This window comes from Mobula hypostoma, chromosome 23 (genome assembly GCF_963921235.1).
Source record: "Mobula hypostoma chromosome 23, sMobHyp1.1, whole genome shotgun sequence".
Taxonomy (NCBI): domain Eukaryota; kingdom Metazoa; phylum Chordata; class Chondrichthyes; order Myliobatiformes; family Myliobatidae; genus Mobula; species Mobula hypostoma.
Genome location: NC_086119.1, coordinates 16,024,120 through 16,043,523, shown reverse-complemented (window position 1 = coordinate 16,043,523; position 19,404 = coordinate 16,024,120). Strand labels below are relative to the sequence as shown.

The following is a 19,404-nucleotide window of genomic DNA, read 5'->3' as shown; positions in this document are numbered from 1 at the left end:
CTAGGTCTTTAACTCTCTCTCCCTCTCTCTCTGTTTCTCAGTCTTTATGTTCTTTATCTCTCTCTCTCTCTCTCTCTCTCTCACTCACTCAGCCATTACCTCTGTCTCTTTTTCTGTCCTGTGCCGGCCGGTGCATAATTGTACATTAAGAGATTGTCTCTACAGTGAATGGGAAGGTGCTGTCACATAAGGGTTTAAACAGGCTGCCAGTGTTAAATACACCTCTTTGAGTGTTACCTTCTTTATAACTAGTAATCAGTTGAATGTTATCTGTTTGCTAATTTATTCCAGGCATCTGAAGAATTGAGAAAAGCCATCTGGTGGCTTACATCTCCAAAGTTAAATTATACAACAGGCGAATGTGAAAAATACACAAAACTTCTTTTTAAATGGCCACACTGCCGAAGAGGCACCATTTACTTCATCTGTCTGTTGGAGGGCACAAATATTCAAGATACCGAGATGACTTTGTGATACTAGGTGCATGGATTAAAGCACCATATGAATGGAAATTATTACTGGGAGTTCTGGCTCTATATCCTCATGCTTTAACACTGCATCTATACAGTTAAATGTCCCTGACAGATATGCAGTTACCTTTCAAGCTGCTCCGATCAAAACAGAGTACCTGGCAAATTTTCACCTTTCCTTTAAATACTATTAACCATGCATCAAGGTCAAAGTTGTAAGTCCAAAGGATGAGTCGAACATGTGGTAAGTAACTTCAACCTTATGTCAGCAAACCACTAGAACACAACAGTTCGCTGGGACAGAGCCATTTCAGGAAGTTTCTCCTCAGCTGGGTTCAGCTGCAGGCAAGCCCTGCGCCGGCAGTGAAGGGGTTAAGAGAGAACTGATGGACAGAGCATTTTACCTTCGGTCCTTTTCTCTTCGCGATCTGTGCAACAACCCAATCAGTACCACAGCCGCTCGGAGTCCTGCCTTTCTCGAGGGCGCCCTGTCACCTTTCTCAGCCATGGTCTGGCTAGCGCGCCGGCCTCCACGCGGTTTCCAGCTCACACCCCGGCGGCCCGAGTGTGAGTGTAATGCCTCGCAGGTCCTGCGCCTTCTGTCCCAGTCGGACAATTGTGTGTTTTCCTCCACTTCCCCCACTGCCTTTCGTTCTCCTGCACCTCAAGTGACCTTCAAGTCACCTGGCTGACTAGCCGCCAGCTGCAGCCGTGTCTGTCATGGTTCCTGGGATCAGGAGCACACAGAGTGCTGGCAGTTCACTCTGCCCCAACAGATTTTCGTACAGTTCACAGTTAGACACAGTTCCTGTCTACAGCCTTCAGCTGAGAAGTCCCTCACACAAGTATACTTGTCCGGGCAGCTGACGTTCCTTCCAGTCAGAATGACCACCTTCTGTGGCCCACCTTTTTTGTGGAAGTGGGCCGGTGTCAAGGATTTAGGCACATTAACTGTTGCATGACTCCTGCACACTTGCAACTGACTGCACGTCTAACCTACCAGGATTATCCCATACCTAGTCTCTGCACTTTCTGCCAGTGGGTTGCCACGGTGACGTGACAACTGAGGTGGCTCCTCCCTCTCGTGCATCTATCCCCTCCCAGGACTGCTTTTGCCTGGTTCGTACACGCTGATGTCAGAATGCATTAACTGCTTGCATTAACCCTTTCAGGGAAGAGTTGTGGAAAGCTGGAACTGAACCCTTCTCCCACAGAAAGGTGCTGAAGGGAGGCTTGAAGTGATGGTGTGTGTGTGGGGGGGGGAGGGGGTGGGAGGGAGGCAATAGCTCGGCTCAGAGTGCTCAGAATGTGTTTCATCACTTTCTTCTCAAGGGAAAGTAAAAATGGGCACTGAATTCAGGACTTAGCCAGCTCCATCATGGGCACTAGCCTCTCCAGCATTAAGAACTTCTTCAAAATGCAACGCTGCAAAAAGACAGCTTCCATCATTAAGGACCCCCATTGCCCAGGCATGCTCTCTTCATATTACTACCATCAGAGAGGAAGTACAGGAGCCAGAAGACACACACTTAACATCTTAGGAACAGCTTCTTCTCCTCCACCATCGGATTTCTGAATGGACAATGAACCAATGAACATTGCCGCATTATGTTTGCTCTCTTTTTGCACGACTTACTTAATTACATTTACATATACAGATATATATGCAATTATAATTTATAGTATTCTTTATGTATGCATGGTACTGCCACCAAAAAACTACAAATGTCCCGGCATGTCGGTGATAATGAACTTGATTTTGATTCTGAATGCTGAACCTTCATCACTCCTTCCAGTGAGAGTTAAAGACATTCTATTGCAATACACACAAAATACTGGAGGAACTCTGCAGACCAGGCAGCATCTGTGGAAAAGAGTAAATAGGAGACATTTTGGGCTGAGCCCCTTCATCAGGACTGGAAAGAAAAAGAAGTCAGAGTAAGAAGGTGGGGGGAGGGGAGGAAGAAGTACAAGGTGGTAGGTGATAGGTGAAACCAGGAGAGGGGGAGGGGGTGAAGTAAAGAGTTGGGAAGTTGATTGGTGAAAGAGATAAAGATTTGGAGACAGGATAGAAGGCCATGGAAGGAAGGGAAGGAGGAGGAGCACCAGAGGGAGGTGCTCGGTGAAGTTGTCTCCCAGTCTACATTGAGGCTCATTGATATACAGAAGGCTACTCAGGGGGCACCGAATCCCGTAGATGACCCCAACAGACTCACAGGTGAAGTACTGCCTCACCTGGAAGGACTGTTTGTGGCCCTGTATGGTCGTGAGGGAGGAGGTGTAGGGGCAGGTGTAGCACTTGTTCTGCTTGCAAGGATACGTACCAGTGGGGAGGGATGTGTAGACTAGAGAGCCGCCTAAGGAGTGATCCCTGCAGGAAGTGGAAACTGGGGGAAGAGGGAAAAATGCACTTGGCGAAAGTTATAGAGAATTATGTGCTGGACACAGAGGTGAGTGGGGTGGTAGGTGAGGACAAGAGGAACTCAATCCCTGGTGGGGCGGTGGGGAGATGGGGTGAGGGCAGACGTGCTTGAAGTGGAAGAGATGTGGTTGAAGGCAGCGTTGATGGTGGAGGAAGGGAAGCCCCTTTCTTTGAAGATGGAGGACATCTCAGTAGATCTGGAATGAAAAGCCTCATTATGAGACCAGATGCGGCGGAGATGGAGGAACTGAGAAAAGAGGATAATGCTTTTTACAAGTGACAGGGTGGGAAGAGGTATAGTCCAGGTAGCTGTGAGAATCAGTGCATTTATAAAAGATATCAGCAGATACACTGTCTCCAGAGATGCAGACAGAGATATTGAGAAAGGGGAGGGAGGTTTTGGAAATGGACCAAGTGAATTTGAGGTCAGAGTGGAAGTTGGAGGCAAAGTTGATGAAGTCGACGAGCTCGGCGAGGGTGCAGGAAGCAGCACCAATGCAGTCGCCAATGTAGTATAGGAAGAGTTGGGGAGTGATACTTGTGTAGGCTTGTTCCACATAGCCGACAGAAAGGCAGGCATAGCTACAAATCATAACTCCCTTGTCTACTCATCCATCCTGGTACTTATCCTTGCAAGTGGAACAAGTACTACAATTGCCCCTACACCTCCTCCCTCATTACCATTCAGGGCCCCAAACAGTCAATCAAGGTGAGGCGACACTTCACCTGTGAGTCTGTTGGGGTCATCTACTGTATCCAGTGCTCCCGTTTATCAGTGAGACCTGATACAGATTGGGAAACTGCTTCACTGAGCACCTAAGTTCCACCTGCCATTAAAAGCGGTATCCCGGTAGCCACCCACTTCATTTCTACCTCCCTTTCACACTCCAGCATGTCAGTCCAAGGCCTCCTCCAATGCCACGATGAGGTCACACTCAGATTGGAGGAGCAACACCTTATATTACGTCTGGGTAGCCTCCAATTCTGATGACATGAGCACTGATTTTGTGAACTTCCAGTAATTGTACCTTCCCTTCAGCTTCACCATTCCCCGTTCCTGTTTCCCTCTCTCACCTTCTCCTTACCTGCCCATCACCTCTCTCTGATGCTCCTCCTCTTTCCCTTTCTTCCACGTTCTTCTACCCTCTCCCATCAGATTCCCCCTCCTCCAGCCCTTTATCTCTGTCACTGGACAACTTCCCAGCTCTTTACTTCACCCCTTCCCCTCTCCCAGTTTCACCTCTCACCTACCACCTGTACTTCTTCCTCCCCTCCCCCGCTTCTTATGCTGACTTCTCCCCTTTCATTCAGTCCTGCTGAAGGGCCTCGGCCCGAAACGGTGACAGTTTATTCTTTTCCATAGATGCTGCCAGACCTGCTGAGTTCCTCCAGCATTTTGTGTGTGTTGCTCTGGATTTCCAGCATCTGTAGATTTTCTCCTGTTTGAAAGACATCAGCCTGATTGCTTTTTGTTACACAAACATAGTACAGAACTAATGTGGGTAGATAGAGTTTTGTCTGTGGAAATAGCAGCACAATAAGACCATTGACCCCTCATGTCTTTTCCACTACTGAGTAACATCATGGCTCATCTTCTACCCTGGTGCCACTCTTTACTTTAAACCTGTACCCCTTGATTCTCTTAACCTCCAAAAATCTATCGATCTCTGTTTTAGAGTCATGAACTCATGGAGTCATCAGCACAGAACTAGGCCCTTTGCCCTATAAAATCATAAGACATAACAGCAAAATTCGACCATTCAGCCCATTGAGTGCTCTGCCATTTGATCATGACTGATTTATTTTCCCACTCAACCTATTCTGCTGCCTTCTCCCCTTAACCATTGACACCCTTATTAATTTAGAACCTATCAATCTCTGGTGTAAATATACCCAATGACTTGGCCTCCACAGCCGTCTGTGGCAATAAATTACATAGATTCAACACCCTCTGGCTTAAGAAATTTCTCCTCATCTCTGTTCTAAAAGGATGTCCTCACATTCTGAGGCTGTGCCATTTGGTCCTAGATTCTCCCACTGTAAGAAACACCTTCTCCATGTCCACTCTTTCTAGGCCTTTCAATATTCAGTAGGTGGATGTAGCAACCATCAAGCACATGACTATGCTAATATCAGTTACCAGTACTGTCTTGATTATATTCAGTGACAGAATCTCCAGCGTCTCTGTCGGCAGAGAATTCCAAAGATTGCCCATTCTCTGGGCAAGGAATTTTCCTCTTTACCCAGTCCTGAGAGGCCGATCCTTAATTTTGAGACTTTGACCTCCAGTTCTAGACTTGACAGTTGAGGCAATGTCAATCCTCTGATTTAATGAGATCATACATAATTGTTCTAAATATCAGAGAAAAGGTATACAATGCATAACCTCTCCTCATACAACAAAAATACTATATTAGGAATCAATCCAGTGGATGTCAGCCCACTCCCTTTATCACCTGATTGAACAGAATGATGGAGGGACTGAATGGCCTCTTGCTGTTGCTAGGTGGCTGCCGGCAGTCAAGGGCTGAGTGGTGCAAGGAATCCACATTTTTATTACTTAGGCTACGGTTCCATTCTGCTTAGCTAATCGAGTCATGAAGTTTCACAGTCACAGAGGCGTGCGGGTTGGTAGGATAATTAGCCATTGTAGGTTTCCTCAATCTGGGGAGAGTTGATGGGCATGTGGGGAGAATAAAATAAATGGAACTAATGCAGTTTTAGTGTTAATGGGCCAACACAGACTCAGTGGGCAGAAGAGCCTCAGCTGGGTCTCCCTATAAACTGTTTCTCTTCCAGGACCTGAAGAAAGAATGTCACAGCCTCGTGTTATGAACGATTTAGGGGACAGGTGACAACTCATCCCACATCTACAAAGTCTTCTATCCTTTGCATCTTCACCCTATTTGGATCTACATCCCCTCCCCGCCCCCACATTCAGACCTCTCATTCACCGTCAACCTCCTCCCTGCAGGTCCAAGCAATTCCCCAAAACTCCAAACTGCAGCCTTCACCAAAGAGTCACTCCACAACCAACTTCCAATCCCAGCTTCAACCCACCCCCAAGCCGCTTCACAAATTCTGTCCTTCTGCCCCCACCTGCTGGACTGTCAGTGTGCCCAGGGATGGGGCAAGGGTCAGGACTAAGCTAAAGGTTGCTGCTTCCTAAATTAATAGCCCTGATGACCCAGCTCTGGGAAATTCTAGAACATAAAAGCAAGGATTATATTCTGAGGCTTTATAAGGCATTGGAGTATTGCAAGCAGTTTTGGGCCCCTTATTTAAGGAAGGACGTGTTGGCATTGGAAAAGGTCCAGAGGAGGTTCATGAGGATGATCCCCGGGGAAAAGGAGTTAACGTACGAGGAGCGTTTACCAGCTCAGGGCCTGTATTTGCTGGAGTTCACTATGGCTGGTATTCCATAGTGTCTTCAGCAGAGCTAAACATCCCAATGAACCAATAGGCCAAATGGCCTAATTCTGCTCCTGTGCATCTCCCTGGTGCATTTCTGCCATGACTCTCTCTGTCTCGCAATCTGAAACAGTGAGTATGCTCTGAGAGCACTTTGCTGCCTGTGATGCTCCTCTGGTACACCACGTACGTTCTGCAACAACATTACACAGAAGGAAGCCCCATCTGGGTTTCTCTCCCCACACCTGAAACTGGCCACAAGTATTTTGCACTGAATATATTAGCAAATTAATGCAAGAAATCTGAGCAGATATATTCGAAAGTTGCAAAGTGTGTTCATCAGTCACTCTTGACACCAATTAGTTTTATGGTGCACACTATTCCTTGGTAGAGAACACTTCAGCAAGAACTGCTGGATCTAAATCACTGCTGGGAAGCCTGATCCTGGTTTTCCATTCTAGGTCAAAACTTTCAAGAGTGCACCTTTGCAGAGAGGACTCTCTGCCAGGTGCCAGCATGGGAGACCTGTTGTTTATTGTGCTGAGACAATGGGTGTATCTCCTATTTACTTACTTGTACAAGCAAACGACGCAGAGAAAAGAAATGGGTGTACAATAAGACAGCTGGGATGTTAGTGCTCACCTTTGTAGACATGGGCCTCATTAATCTAGATCAAGATGTGATCAGACAGAGATCTTAAAGATTGCGGAGAAGAGTCTATGTGAAGGCTTTGGTAGTTATGCCTGAGACCAGAGTGGCAGGTGTAAGATACAAGATCATGAGTTAAGATTCAGGACCGTTTATTCTCATTCTTCAATACACGAGTATAAAGGACAATGAAATGATTGTTATTCCAGATCTGAGCCAGCATGAAAAAAGACATAAGCATAAAGAACACAATAGGTATATATACATAAGATTAGCTTATATACGTAGACTTTATGTACACAAAGTGAGCTAGGCACATGACTATCCGTACACCTGACTCCAACAGGAAGTAATAAAGTAGTGGTGATGAGGGGGTGTGGTAGATTGCGTTGGTGGGTGGAGGTGTTACTCAGTTTAGGGTTTAGAGGGAAGTAACTGTTCTTTGAGTCTGGTGGTCCTAGTTGTGAGTATTGATGTGCATAGTCCAACTCTCTCCAGCTTCCTCGGAAAGTAGTGAACTTTCCTGGCTGGGACCACGAGAGGTTGTGTGAGCAAGATGTGCTCTCCCAAGGATTTGAAACTGCTCACAGTTTCCACTGTTTTGCCGCTGATGTGCGAGGTGCGAGTTCTCCTGAAGTCGATAACCATCCCCTTTGTCTTGTTGACACTGAGGAAGAGGTTATTTGAATAGTCCATAATCAAACAGATATATCAGGCGAAGCTCACTAATGCTTGAAAGTCTGGAACCTGGGACTCCTGGGAGAGAAGGGTGAAGGGGAGAGATTACTGGAAGTTAGAGAAATCATTGTTAGAGAAAGGAAGGCCATATTTAATTTGGTATGACCATTTATCAGCTAGCTGCAAAGCTATTTAAGCAGTTATTTCGAAGCAGGGTGTCAGGGGGAGCATTCCCATCATCCCTTTCCCCTCTCCTTATTCCTTGGTAGCCTTGCAACCTCTCACCTGTGCTCTTCAACTTTCCCCCACTGTTCAGGTTCTTTTCTACCACCTGCCAACATCAGGGCTAATTTGCAACCGAGAACTAACCAGCCAGCATGTTGCCAAGGACAGAATATGCAAAAGGCAGACAGACAGATCTGGATCGAACTTGGGTTGCCTGAGCTATGAGGTACTGGCACTGACTGCTACGCCACTGTGGGTTCACTTACCAAAGCATGGTGAGAAGTTATCCTCTCCCCTCCACCTCACCTGCCCCACCAATCCAATGACCCACTATTACTTTATACGGGGTGAAAGCTCTTGGCACTATAGCAGCTGGAGGTCGAAAGTTCTTTATTTCATTCATTTCCACACCCTGGCAACAGTATCTTCCCACCTGTATCAGTTGAAAGTATCGTCGTTACATACAACAGACATGCTAGCCCAAGGCTGATCAGATTAATGCCAGAAGCAGGCAGCAGTTTGCAAAGGTAATTTTACAGGCTGAGTCTGAATTGTTTAATCAAAATTCAAAACAACTTTCAGCATATTAAATGCAGTCAAATCCAATGGTTCTTATCAAACTGTAGGTGGTTTAATAGCATAAAAATATAGATACTAATGAAAAAACTGCGTCGAGACTGGTTGATACTGACGTCACCCCTGTACAGTCCAGGCTGAGAAGAACTACTTCACTAAGATCTCTTTGACATTATTTTTCTAAAGTTCACTGTTGACTCTTTGTACATGTCACAGTGTTGTAACAACAGTTAAATAAAATGGACTGATAAAAATATTGAATCATAAATGGACTGTGATAATACTAGACAAACTAATGAAGGCACATTAAAAATCAGGGATTTACTGATTATACTCAGTAACATTTGCTCCTTAACGCAAATATCTAATCAGCCAATCATGTGGTAGCAACTCAATGGATAAAAGCATGCAGACATGGTCAAGACCTACCAACCCATGAGCCTCCGCATCCAACACATAATTTTCTGCAGCTACCGCAATCTTCAAGGAGATCCCACCACCAAGGATATCTTTATTCTCCCCCATCCCCCTGTGCCGACTTTCTGCTTTCCGCAGGGATTGCTCCGTGTGATTCTCCTGTCTATTCATCACTCTCCACTAATCTCCCTCCCAGCACGTATCCTTGCAAGAGACAGAAATGCTACAATTTTCCATTCCTCTTCTCCCTCACCTCCATTCAGAGCCCCAAACAGTCCTTCCAGATGAGGCAACACTTTACCCGAGAATCTGTTGGGATTGTCTATGTATCTTGTGCTGCCATTGTTGAGACACGTTGTAAACTGGGGGGCCATTTCATTGCGCACCTCTGCTCCACCCACAATAAGCAGAATTTCCGGGTGGCCAAACATCTTAATTCCTATCCTCATTCCCATTCCAACATGTTGGTCCATGGCCTCCTCTTCTGTCACAATGAGGCCACTGTCTGGGTGGAGAAACAACATCTCATATTCCGTCTAGGTTGCCTCCAACCTGATGGCATGAACATTGATTTCTCCTTCATGTAATTTTTTTCCCCCTTCTTACATTCCCAACTCTGGCCTCTTATGTTTTCTCCTCAACTGCCTATCACTTTCTCCTCGTTCCCTTACTCCCATGGTACACTGTCCTCTCCTATCAGATTCCTTCTTTTCCAGCCCTTTGTCTTTTCTATCTAACGCCTCAGAACCTCTCTCTTCATCTCCCTCCCCAACCAACCTAGCTTTACCTTCTAGCTTGTCTTGCGTCCCTTTCCCCCATCTTTTTGTTGTGATATCTTCCTCCTTCCTTTCCTGTCATGATGAAGGGCTGTTTATTCATTTCCAGAGATGCTTCCTGACCTGCAAGTACTTCCAGTATTTTGTGTCTGATGGCCGAGAGGTTCGGTTGTTGTTCAGACCAAACATCAGAATGGGGAAGAAAGGTGGTCTAAGTGAGTTTGACTGCGGAATGATTGCTGGTATCTCAGAAACTGCTGATCTCCTGGGATGTTCACACACAGCAGTCTTCAGAGTTTACAAAAAATGGTGTGAAAAACAAGAAACATCCAGTGAACAGCAGTTCCGTGGGCAAAAGCGCCTTGTTAATGACAGAGGTTAGAGGAGGGTGGGCAGACAGGAAGGTGGCAGTAACTCAAATAACCACGCGTTACAACAGTGGTGTGCAGAAAAGCATCTCTGAATGCACAATATGTCGAATCTTGAAGTGGATGGGCTACAGCAGCAGAAGATCATGAACATAGACACAGAGGCCACGTTATTAGGCACAGGAGTTACCCAACAGAGTAGCCACTGAGTGTATTTCTACAACTCTTCAAACAAGTAACCACCCCATAAAATATGCCACAACTGGCTTCTTTTAAAGGGGGATGCATCAAATGTTACCTGTTAAAACTCCCACTGACATCACTTACATTACTTTACCAGTGACTCTTCGATGACTTGATCACACTTGATCAGAGGAAATGTTATGGATTTTAGCTTTGTTAATTAGCTGAACACTAAGGGAGGTGAAATTATGCACAGTTTAAAAACTAACAGCTTTGAAGCTAGTATTAACATTGGGACTGTTACACCATTATTCATTTCCACTCAGGGCATTCGTAGACATTTACTGCCTGCATTTGTGGTCACTGCAATAACAGGAAGGATGTCATTGCAGAGGAGAGGGTACAGAGGAGACTTACAAAAATGTTACCATGAGTGTGAAATTGTGGCTGTGAGAAAAGACTCGTTAAATTAGGGTTGTTCCTTTAGAACAGGAGAAACTACAGGGAGCTATTTACTGAGGTGAATAGAGTTAAGATGGGTCTCAATCAAGTAAACAGGACTCACCTATATCCCTTAGCAGAATCACCAAGGACTATCAATTTAAAGTAATTGGTGGAAGGAGTAGAGAGGAGAGGAGAAAAGGCTTCCCACAGCGAGGATGATGGAGGTTTAGAACTCTGCAGGAAAGGGTGGCCGATACAGAAACTATCATCTAATATAAGAACAAAAGAAATAGGAGCAGGAGTCGGCCATCTGGCCCATCGAGCCTGTTCCATCTTTCAATAAGGTCATGGCTGATCTGCCTATGGACTCAGCTCCACCTACCTGCCATAACCCTTCACTCTTCTTCTATGCAAAAATCTATCTAACCGTGTTAAATATATTTAATGAGGTAGCCTCTACTGCTTCCACAGATTCATTACTCTTCGGAAAAAGTAGCTTCTTCTCATCTCCATCCTAAATCAATTTCTCTAAATCTTGAGGCTATGTCTCTTAGCTCTAGCTTCAGTGGAAACAACTTTCCTGCTTCTATCTTGTCTATCCCTTTCATAATTTTATATGCTTCTATAAGGGAAGCACAGTAGCCTAGAGGTTAGTACAACGCTTTACAATACCTGTGCCCCAGGTTCATTTCCCGTGGCTGTTGTAAGGAGTTTGTATGTTCTCCCTGTGACCGTGTGGTTGCCCTCCCACAGTCCAAATTGATCATTGTAAATTGTCCTGTGATTAGGCTAGTGCTAAACTGGGGGTTGCTGGCTGGCATGGCTCAGAGGGCCTACTCTGCACTGTATCTCAATAAGTAAATATAAATACCCCACCATTCTTCTAAATTCCAATGAGTTTAGCCCCAGGCAACTCTATCTCTCTTTACAGGCTAACCCCCTCATCTCTGGAATCAACCTGGTGAACTCTTAAACGTTGCCTACAAAGACACCATGTTTGTCCTCATGTAAGGAGACCTCCATTCACACACAGTACTCCATCTGCACAACTTTTGCACAGAAGGTGGCCGTGTACTTGCGGAACTGTGAGTGCAGGGCTACGGACCTAGTGCTGGAAAGTAGGATTAGGCTCAGTCATATCCTTTTGACTGGCTTGGATACTGTGGGCTGGGTGGCCTCCTTACATTTATTAAACATCTGCAATTCAGTCAGAGAGATTTTTATTGTGATGGTGTTCACCCTTAAATATCTCACTGCATTCGACTGAGATGACAGTGTGAAGAGCACCCACAAAACGGACTGACAGGGTAATGCCACCAATTGTCCTAGACTGAAAATGGGGTTCCCCATCTGCATCACACCATGATCTTACACAAGACCAGGACTCTTGGAATTGAGGCCATATTAATCATAGACTAACGGCATATTAATAAACTAAAATCAAATAGGCAGGAAAAACTAGGCTCACTTTCAGGAATTTAGGGACAGGTTCAATACTGGTGCACCACAGGCATGTGAGCTCAGCCCACTGCTCTACTCTCTCTACACCCATGACTGTGTAGCTAGGCACAGCTCAAATGCCAGCTATAAATTTGATGAAAGGGCGTACAGGAGCGAGATGTAGCAGTTGGTTGAGTGATGTCACAGCAACAACCTTGCACTCAATGTCAGCAAGGCCAAAGAGCTGATTGTGGACTTCAGAAAGGGTAAGATGAGGGAATCGCCATAGAGGGATCAGAAGTGGAGAGGGCGAGCAATTTCAAGTTCCTGGGTGTCAATATATCTGTGGGCTGAATCTGGACAAAATATATTGATGCAGCTATAAAGAAGGCAAGAAAGTGGCTATATTTCATTAGGAATTTGAGGAGCTTTGGTTTGTCAACTAAAACACTCAAACACTTCTACAAATGTACGATGGAGAGCATTCTGACTGGATGCATCACTGTCTGCTGTGAAGGGGTGACTGCACAAGATCGAAGTAAACTGTAGGAACTTGTCAAATTCGTCAGCTCCATCATGGCTACCAGCCTCCATAGTACCCAAGACATCTTCAAGGAGTGGTGCCTTAGGAAGGTGGCGTCCACCATTAGAGATCCCCACCACCCAGGGCATACCCTCTTCTCACTGATACTGTTGAGAAGGAGGTACAGAAGCCTGAAGGCACACACTCAGCGATTCAGGAAAGGGCTTCTTCCCCTCTGCCATCCGATTTCTAAATGGACATTGAACCCATGAACACTACCTCACTACTTTGTATTTCTGTTATTTTGCACTACTTTGAAATAACTTTATATATATATATATATATATACTTAATGTAACCTATTTTTTTCCTGTATATTTATTTGTCATGTATTTCATTGTATTGCTGTCATAAAGTTAACAAATTCCATGACATATGCTGGTGATATTATGTCTGATTTGGGAAAAGGCTATGTTGGACCTCGCATACTAGCTATAATTAATTAAACAGATGAAGGGACAATGGAATCTATCCATGGTTCTGAAGCAGCCCAGCATAATCAAAGACCTAAACCCATTCACCCTAGAAATTCTCTCTTCTCCTGTCTCCGACTGGGCAGAATATACAAAAGCCTGAAAGCACGTACCACCAGGGTCAAGGACAGCTGTTATCCTGCTGTTATTCAACTCTTGAATGGATCTCCTGTGCAATAAGATGAACTCTTGGCCTCACAATCTACCTTGTTGCAATCTTGCATTTTATAACCTTGTCACTTCTGGGGGACAAGCTCCCACTAATTATTAAATGCTCCCAATGGCATGCATCTGAAATAGCCAGTCCAGCTCCTAGGCTTCATGTGTAGCTTAGCTACTAAGCCCAGCGGAGCTGTTTCTACTGACAGGAGAAGGGGCAAACGCAGGTTACTGTTGCCTTAAAGCCAGTCACTCCAGGCAGATAGGGCTCATCAGCTGTGGTTGGCAGCTCATCTAGGAGAAGGAAAAGTCTGATCTCAAACTTCCGCTGCCTGGTATAAACTTCAGGAGTGAACCCCAAGGAAAAATCTGGAACTGGAGTCCTCAAGGCAGTCCTATGTAGAGTTCAATACTGACTGGCAACTCCTGTGATGCCACTGGTGCCAAACTGTATTGGTCTCTGCCATTCCTTTGGATTCATCAGCTGCGTGGAGAGGGGAATCCTGCTGCACTGGCAACAGCTTGTTCTCCATATCACACTGCCCTTGCCTGCATACTTTGCTTGCAGGTCACGTAGACCACTAGGACGCTATATCCACGGTCAACCCCGACCGGTGGAGGGCCTCATACTTTGCTATATGCAAGATAAAAGTTTTGATTCAGGGTCTCACATGGAGGGGACAAACACATCCAATCAAAATTACAGGGACACAGGAAGATTTACTGCTCTAATGAAGGAGCAGAGTCAGTACAGAAACAAGGCAATTCATCATTCACTGACACCATATTGTAGCCAAACTAAAATAACAGCACCATCAAAATCTTTCAAAAAGAAAAGACAAAATATTGCTGACACAAAAACACAGCAGGTAAGATTTCGAAGCATGTGCTCTTCGGTCTCATTCTGACTGATGACCAGAGAAATAGGAAGCTACCACAGATGGAGAGCTGGTGTTGAAAACATGCAATGTGTTTTGACAGATATAATGCCATCTCTTAAAATGTGATCATCCATGGAGTCTTAAGTTTCAAAGCTGAAAGTAAATTTATTGTCAAAGTACGTATGTATATGGCACCACACACTACACTGAGATTCACTTTCTTGCGGGCATTTACAGTCAGCCAATGGGGAAGGATCTTTCAGAAAAAGATGGTGTGTGCATTGATTGTTGATTCTTATTGGAATTGGACTAGCTCCCAGTAACCTGGCTCAGGGAGGGGTGAACCAAAACCTTGGTCAGTTTATGCCCCAGTCTCTGCATCTGCAACTCACATTTTCCCTAGTGTTCGAGGCTGCACACTAACAGGGAAAATGCTGGCTCTGGCTGACAGCCAAGTAGAAGGTTGCATCTCACTAATATTTTGTCTGACTTGTCAAGTTCCCCAACGGATTAATTAGATCCATTTGTCTTATGCCTTTCAGAGTATCCCGAAGCACCAAGAAAAAAAATTGTTCAAAACAAGGCTACTGTTGTAATCTAGAACCCAGCAGTCAATTTGCACAGAGTGAAATCCCACAGACAGAAATGTGAGATTAACCTGAGAATCTACATTTTTTTAATAACAACGATGAGGCTACCTCCAGTTCCAACATTTACAGAAGCTATTAATTACCATTCTTTGTACAAAACACTCTGGAACATTGCTGTCAGTATTGGGCCTCTTAAGGCAGAATGGATATCACTTTATTGCCTTCACTGATAAGCATTTATTGCCCATCCTAATTACTTTTAAGAAAATGTTGATGAGCTGCCTTCTGAACTACAGTAGTCCTTCTGTTGAAGGTTCTCACACAGTGCTGCTGGGGAAGGGTTTCCAGGATTTAGACCATGCAACAATGAAGAAATGGCAATATATGTAGTTCATCCTTTGATTGGAGATGAGGGGTTTGGAAGGTGGTGTCAAAGTAGCTTGGGTGAGTGACTGTAGTGCATTTTGTAAATGGCATACACAGTGGTCAAGGTACAAGATAACACAAGTGTATACACTGATAAGAGTGGACAGCCAGCGCCTTTTTTGCCAGGGCAGAGATAGCTAACACAAGAGGGCATCATTTTAAGATGTTCAGAGGGAAGTATAGGGAGGATGTCAGAGGTAGGTTTTTGACACAAAGAGTGGTGGATGCGTTGTGTGTGCTAACAATGGGTGGTGGTAGAGGCAGATACATTAGGGACATTTAAGAAACTCTTAGGCAAATGGATGAGGGAAAAATGGAGGGCTATGTGTGAGTGAATAGTTAGATTGATCTTGGAGTAGGTTAAAAGGTTGACACAACATCATGGGCTAAAGGGTCTGTACTGTGCTGAAACATTTTATGTTCTTTAAGGTGCACTGATGGTGGAAGGTTTAAGGTGATGGATGGGGTTCCAGGCAAGCAGGTTACCTCCGCTGTTGTCCCTTTGAAGCCACTGGACTTCTATTTTATCACTGCCCTCTGATGTCACCTTGCTGAACGTGTCTGGACCAAGGCTGTGATGTGGCATGAAGCCAAGTGTTTCTGGCTAAACTCTACTCCGACACTGGTGAGCAGCCAATTGATGAATACGTATCACTTGACAACACTCTGCCAACACCTTCCACTACTTCACTGTTGAACTGACCAGACTGAATTTATCTTGCTTTGTGGGTGCTTCCCGGATTATAACATTAACCATGGGGCTGATTGAGACCCTCCACTGGTCAAGGTTGACCATGGATGTTGCATCCTAGTTGTCTGTGTAGCAAGCCCATGTAGCTGATGAATCCAAAGCAACGGTGGAGACTGATACAGCTTGGCTCACGCAGTATCGCAGAAGTCGCCAATCAGTGTAGAACTCATTCTGAAGTATTATCATAGTCAGGAACTATGATTATACTTCAGAATAATTTCATAAGTTGTATGTTCAAAGATCAAAGTATACTTATTATCAAAGTAAGTATAGGTCAACGTATACAAAGTCAAAGTCAAAGCAAAATTTATTATCCGAGTACATACATGTCACCACATACAGCCCTCAGATTCTTTTTCTGCAGGCATACTTAGCAAATCTATAGAACAGTTACTGTAAACAGGATCAATGACAACAAACTGTGCAAATGCAGATATAAATAAATAGCAATAAATAATGAGCATGAAAAAACAAGATAATGAGTCCCCAAATGAGTGTAGCTATCCACTTTTGTTCAAGAGCCTGATGGTTGAGGGGTAGGAACTGTTCTTGAACCTGGTGGTGCGAGTCCTGAGGCACCTGTACCTTCTACCTGATGGATATGCTATTCTGAGATTAATTTTCCTGAAGGCATTCACAGTAGAAGAAAGAAATACAATTGAATTAATGAAAACTGCACACAAAGAAAGATGGACAAACAACCAATGTGCAAAAAGAGACAAACTGTGCAAATACAAAAATAATAAATAGATAGATAGATAGATAAATAAATAATATTGTGAACTTGAGTTGTAGAGTCCTTGAAGTTATCCACGCTGGTTCAGGAACCTGATGGTTGAAGGGTAATAGCTGCTCCTGGACCTGGTGGTGTGGAACCTATGACTCCTGTACCTCCTGCCTGATAGCAGCAGTGAGAAAAGAGAATGGCCTGACTGGATGAGCCCTTGATGATGCCTCTTCCTTGTGAAAGTGCTCCTTGTAGAGGTGCTTAAGAAGCTGAAGGTTTTTCCTATAATGACTGGGCTGTATCCATTACTTTTGTAGGCTTTTCCGTCCATGGGCATTGGGGTTTCCGTATCAGGCTGTGATGCAACCAGTCAGGGTTTTAAGCTCATGAAAGGCACTTTTTTTTTAACAGAACTGTTGGAAATCACCTCTTAAGTGAAATCCTATACCCAGCTCTTGTCTGCTTTCCCAGGTGGTTATCAAAGGTTCTATGTTGCAGTGTGGTACCCTAAACAATTTTTACCTGTCATCAAAACAGACTGAAGGGTTGCTGTATTTTGTGGGAGCTTGCTACGTAAAAATTGGCTGTTCTCCACAACACAGCTGCACTCCAAGTGTGCTATGCTCCAAAGCACTACTTAAATCATTTAATTTTTATTGAACAATTTATGTGCAGCAGGTGCTACCCAGTCACCTCACTAGATAAATATTAATGTTTCATTTGTTTGGCAATTCAGTGAAGCATTTGGAAATCTCAGGCATGGGGCTGATTGGTTGGTACATCAACTATTGCCACTCCAGGACATAAAACTGCCACTTCAATATGGACGAGTCCTACATTTTGCTTGGCACCTCAGAATAACAGAGTTCCCAAATCGGTTGATCAAAGCATAAAGCCAAGGATCCGGAATAATTGGCTTTTAAAATGAATTTTTGCTTGGAACAAGACTTAAGGCTGAACACTTCCATGGTGACCCCACGTCATATGAGATTGTTGGCTCTGAGCCTTTACTCAATGGAGTTTATAAGAATGAGGGGGAATCTCACTGAAACCTATCAAGTATTGAAAGTTCAAAGTTCAAAATAAATTTATCATCTAAGTACATATTGTTTGCTCATTTGTTATGTGCCATGTCATATGATATAGGTAACTATGGTCTTTCTATGACCACAATTGTTCTTGGCAATGTTTTTCTACAGAAGTGGCTTGCCATTGCCTTCTTCTGGGCAGTGTCTTTACAAGACCACAAGGCCATAAGGAGCAGAAATAGACCATTCGGCCCATTGAGTCTGCTCTGCCGTTTCATCATGGCTGATCCACTTTTCCTCTCAGCCCCCAATCTCCTGCCTTCTCTCCATATCCCTTCATGCCCTGAACAATCAAGAATCTATCAACCTCTGCCTTAAACATACATACAGACATGGCCTCTGGCAATGAATTCCACAGATTCACCACAAGACGGGTGGCCACAGCCATTATCAATACGCTTCAGAGATTGTCTGCCTGGCATCAGTGGTCACATAACCAGGACTTGTGTATGTGCACCAGCTATTCATACGACCACCCACCACCTGATCCTATGGCTTCACGTGTCCCTGATCAGGGGGGCTGAGCACCAAGGGTGACTTGCAGGCTAGCGGAGGGAAGGACTGCCTCACACCTTCTTTGGAGGTGTTCCGATCCGACATCTTCCAGGTCACAGAGATGAAATGCTCCCGCAGATCTCTGTGTGGTTGCTTCCTGTCAGCGGTATCAGCATACCCTGACTCCCCTGAAATTATTCTGTATTGCTTCCCAACCCCTTCCCTTTCAGACCTTTACGTCTCTCTGCTCCTCCTGCTGACATAGATTTGGTTGGGGTATGCTGACTGGCTGTGGTAGAGGTCAGGGATCTCCAAACCATGCCTGAGGTCAACCCAATGAACACCACCCGACAACGATCAATGGATATTAAACACAAGAGATTCAGCAGGTGCTGGAAATCCAGAGTAACACGCACAAGATGCTGGAGGAACTTAGCAGGTCAGGCGGCACCCATGGAAGGGAATAAACAGTTGATGTTTCAGGACAAGACTCTTCATCAGGACTGGAAAGGAAGGGGGCAGAAGAGAGAGAAGAAAGTGGGGGGGGTGGGGTGTAGGAGGAAAGCTGATGGGTGAAACTAGCTGTGGAGGAAGATGAGTGGGTGAGGGAGGACGGGGGGTGAAGTGAGAAGCTGGGAGGTGATAGGTGAAAGAAGTAAAGGGTTGAAAAAGAAATCTGATAGGAGAGGAGAGTGCGCCATAGGAGAAAGGGAAGGAGGGGGCACTTGAGGTGATAGGCAGGTGAGGAGGAGAAGGGGTACGAGGGGAGCTAGGATGGGGAATGGAAAAAGAGAGAATGGATGGGTACCAGCAAGGTGATACCTTTATGGATCTCACTCCTCCACACACCACGCTCTAGTGGTACAGTCATTTGTTACGTACCCCGTAACTGGGTTGCCAAACCAGCAGAAATGGATCACTCAGTTGAAGTCTGGATTACTAGAACTAAGAAAGTTTTATTAAAGAAACAAGCAACACAGTACTCTAATCAAAAGGATAACGAATGCAACAGTTCAGCAATGATAAACATACATGTACACAGAATTAAGATAACAGGATCAATCAAGCTCTATCGTTGTCTAGGGGTAAATGACCAGTTTCAAAGTGACGCAAAGTTCAGTTCAATTTAGTTCAGTTCAGTTCGCAGTAATCGCTGCCGTGGTGATGGACAGT

At 44.8% G+C, this 19,404-nt stretch overlaps 1 protein-coding gene across 7 annotated transcripts in view; it reads right to left on the bottom strand.

Annotated features, from left to right (window-relative positions):
* LOC134337121 (rap1 GTPase-activating protein 2-like) overlaps positions 1-19,404 on the bottom strand; it is a 502,203-nt gene that overhangs the window by 174,741 nt on the left and 308,058 nt on the right. Inside the window, exon 1 of one of the 7 annotated variants that reach the window (XM_063031981.1) lies at positions 875-1,490. The exons of the other annotated variants lie outside the window; for them this stretch is intronic. Coding sequence (XP_062888051.1) covers positions 875-978 — 104 coding nt within the window. The 5' untranslated portion in view covers positions 979-1,490. Of the gene's footprint in view, positions 1-874; positions 1,491-19,404 lie in introns of those variants that run through there. 7 annotated transcript variants of the gene reach the window in all.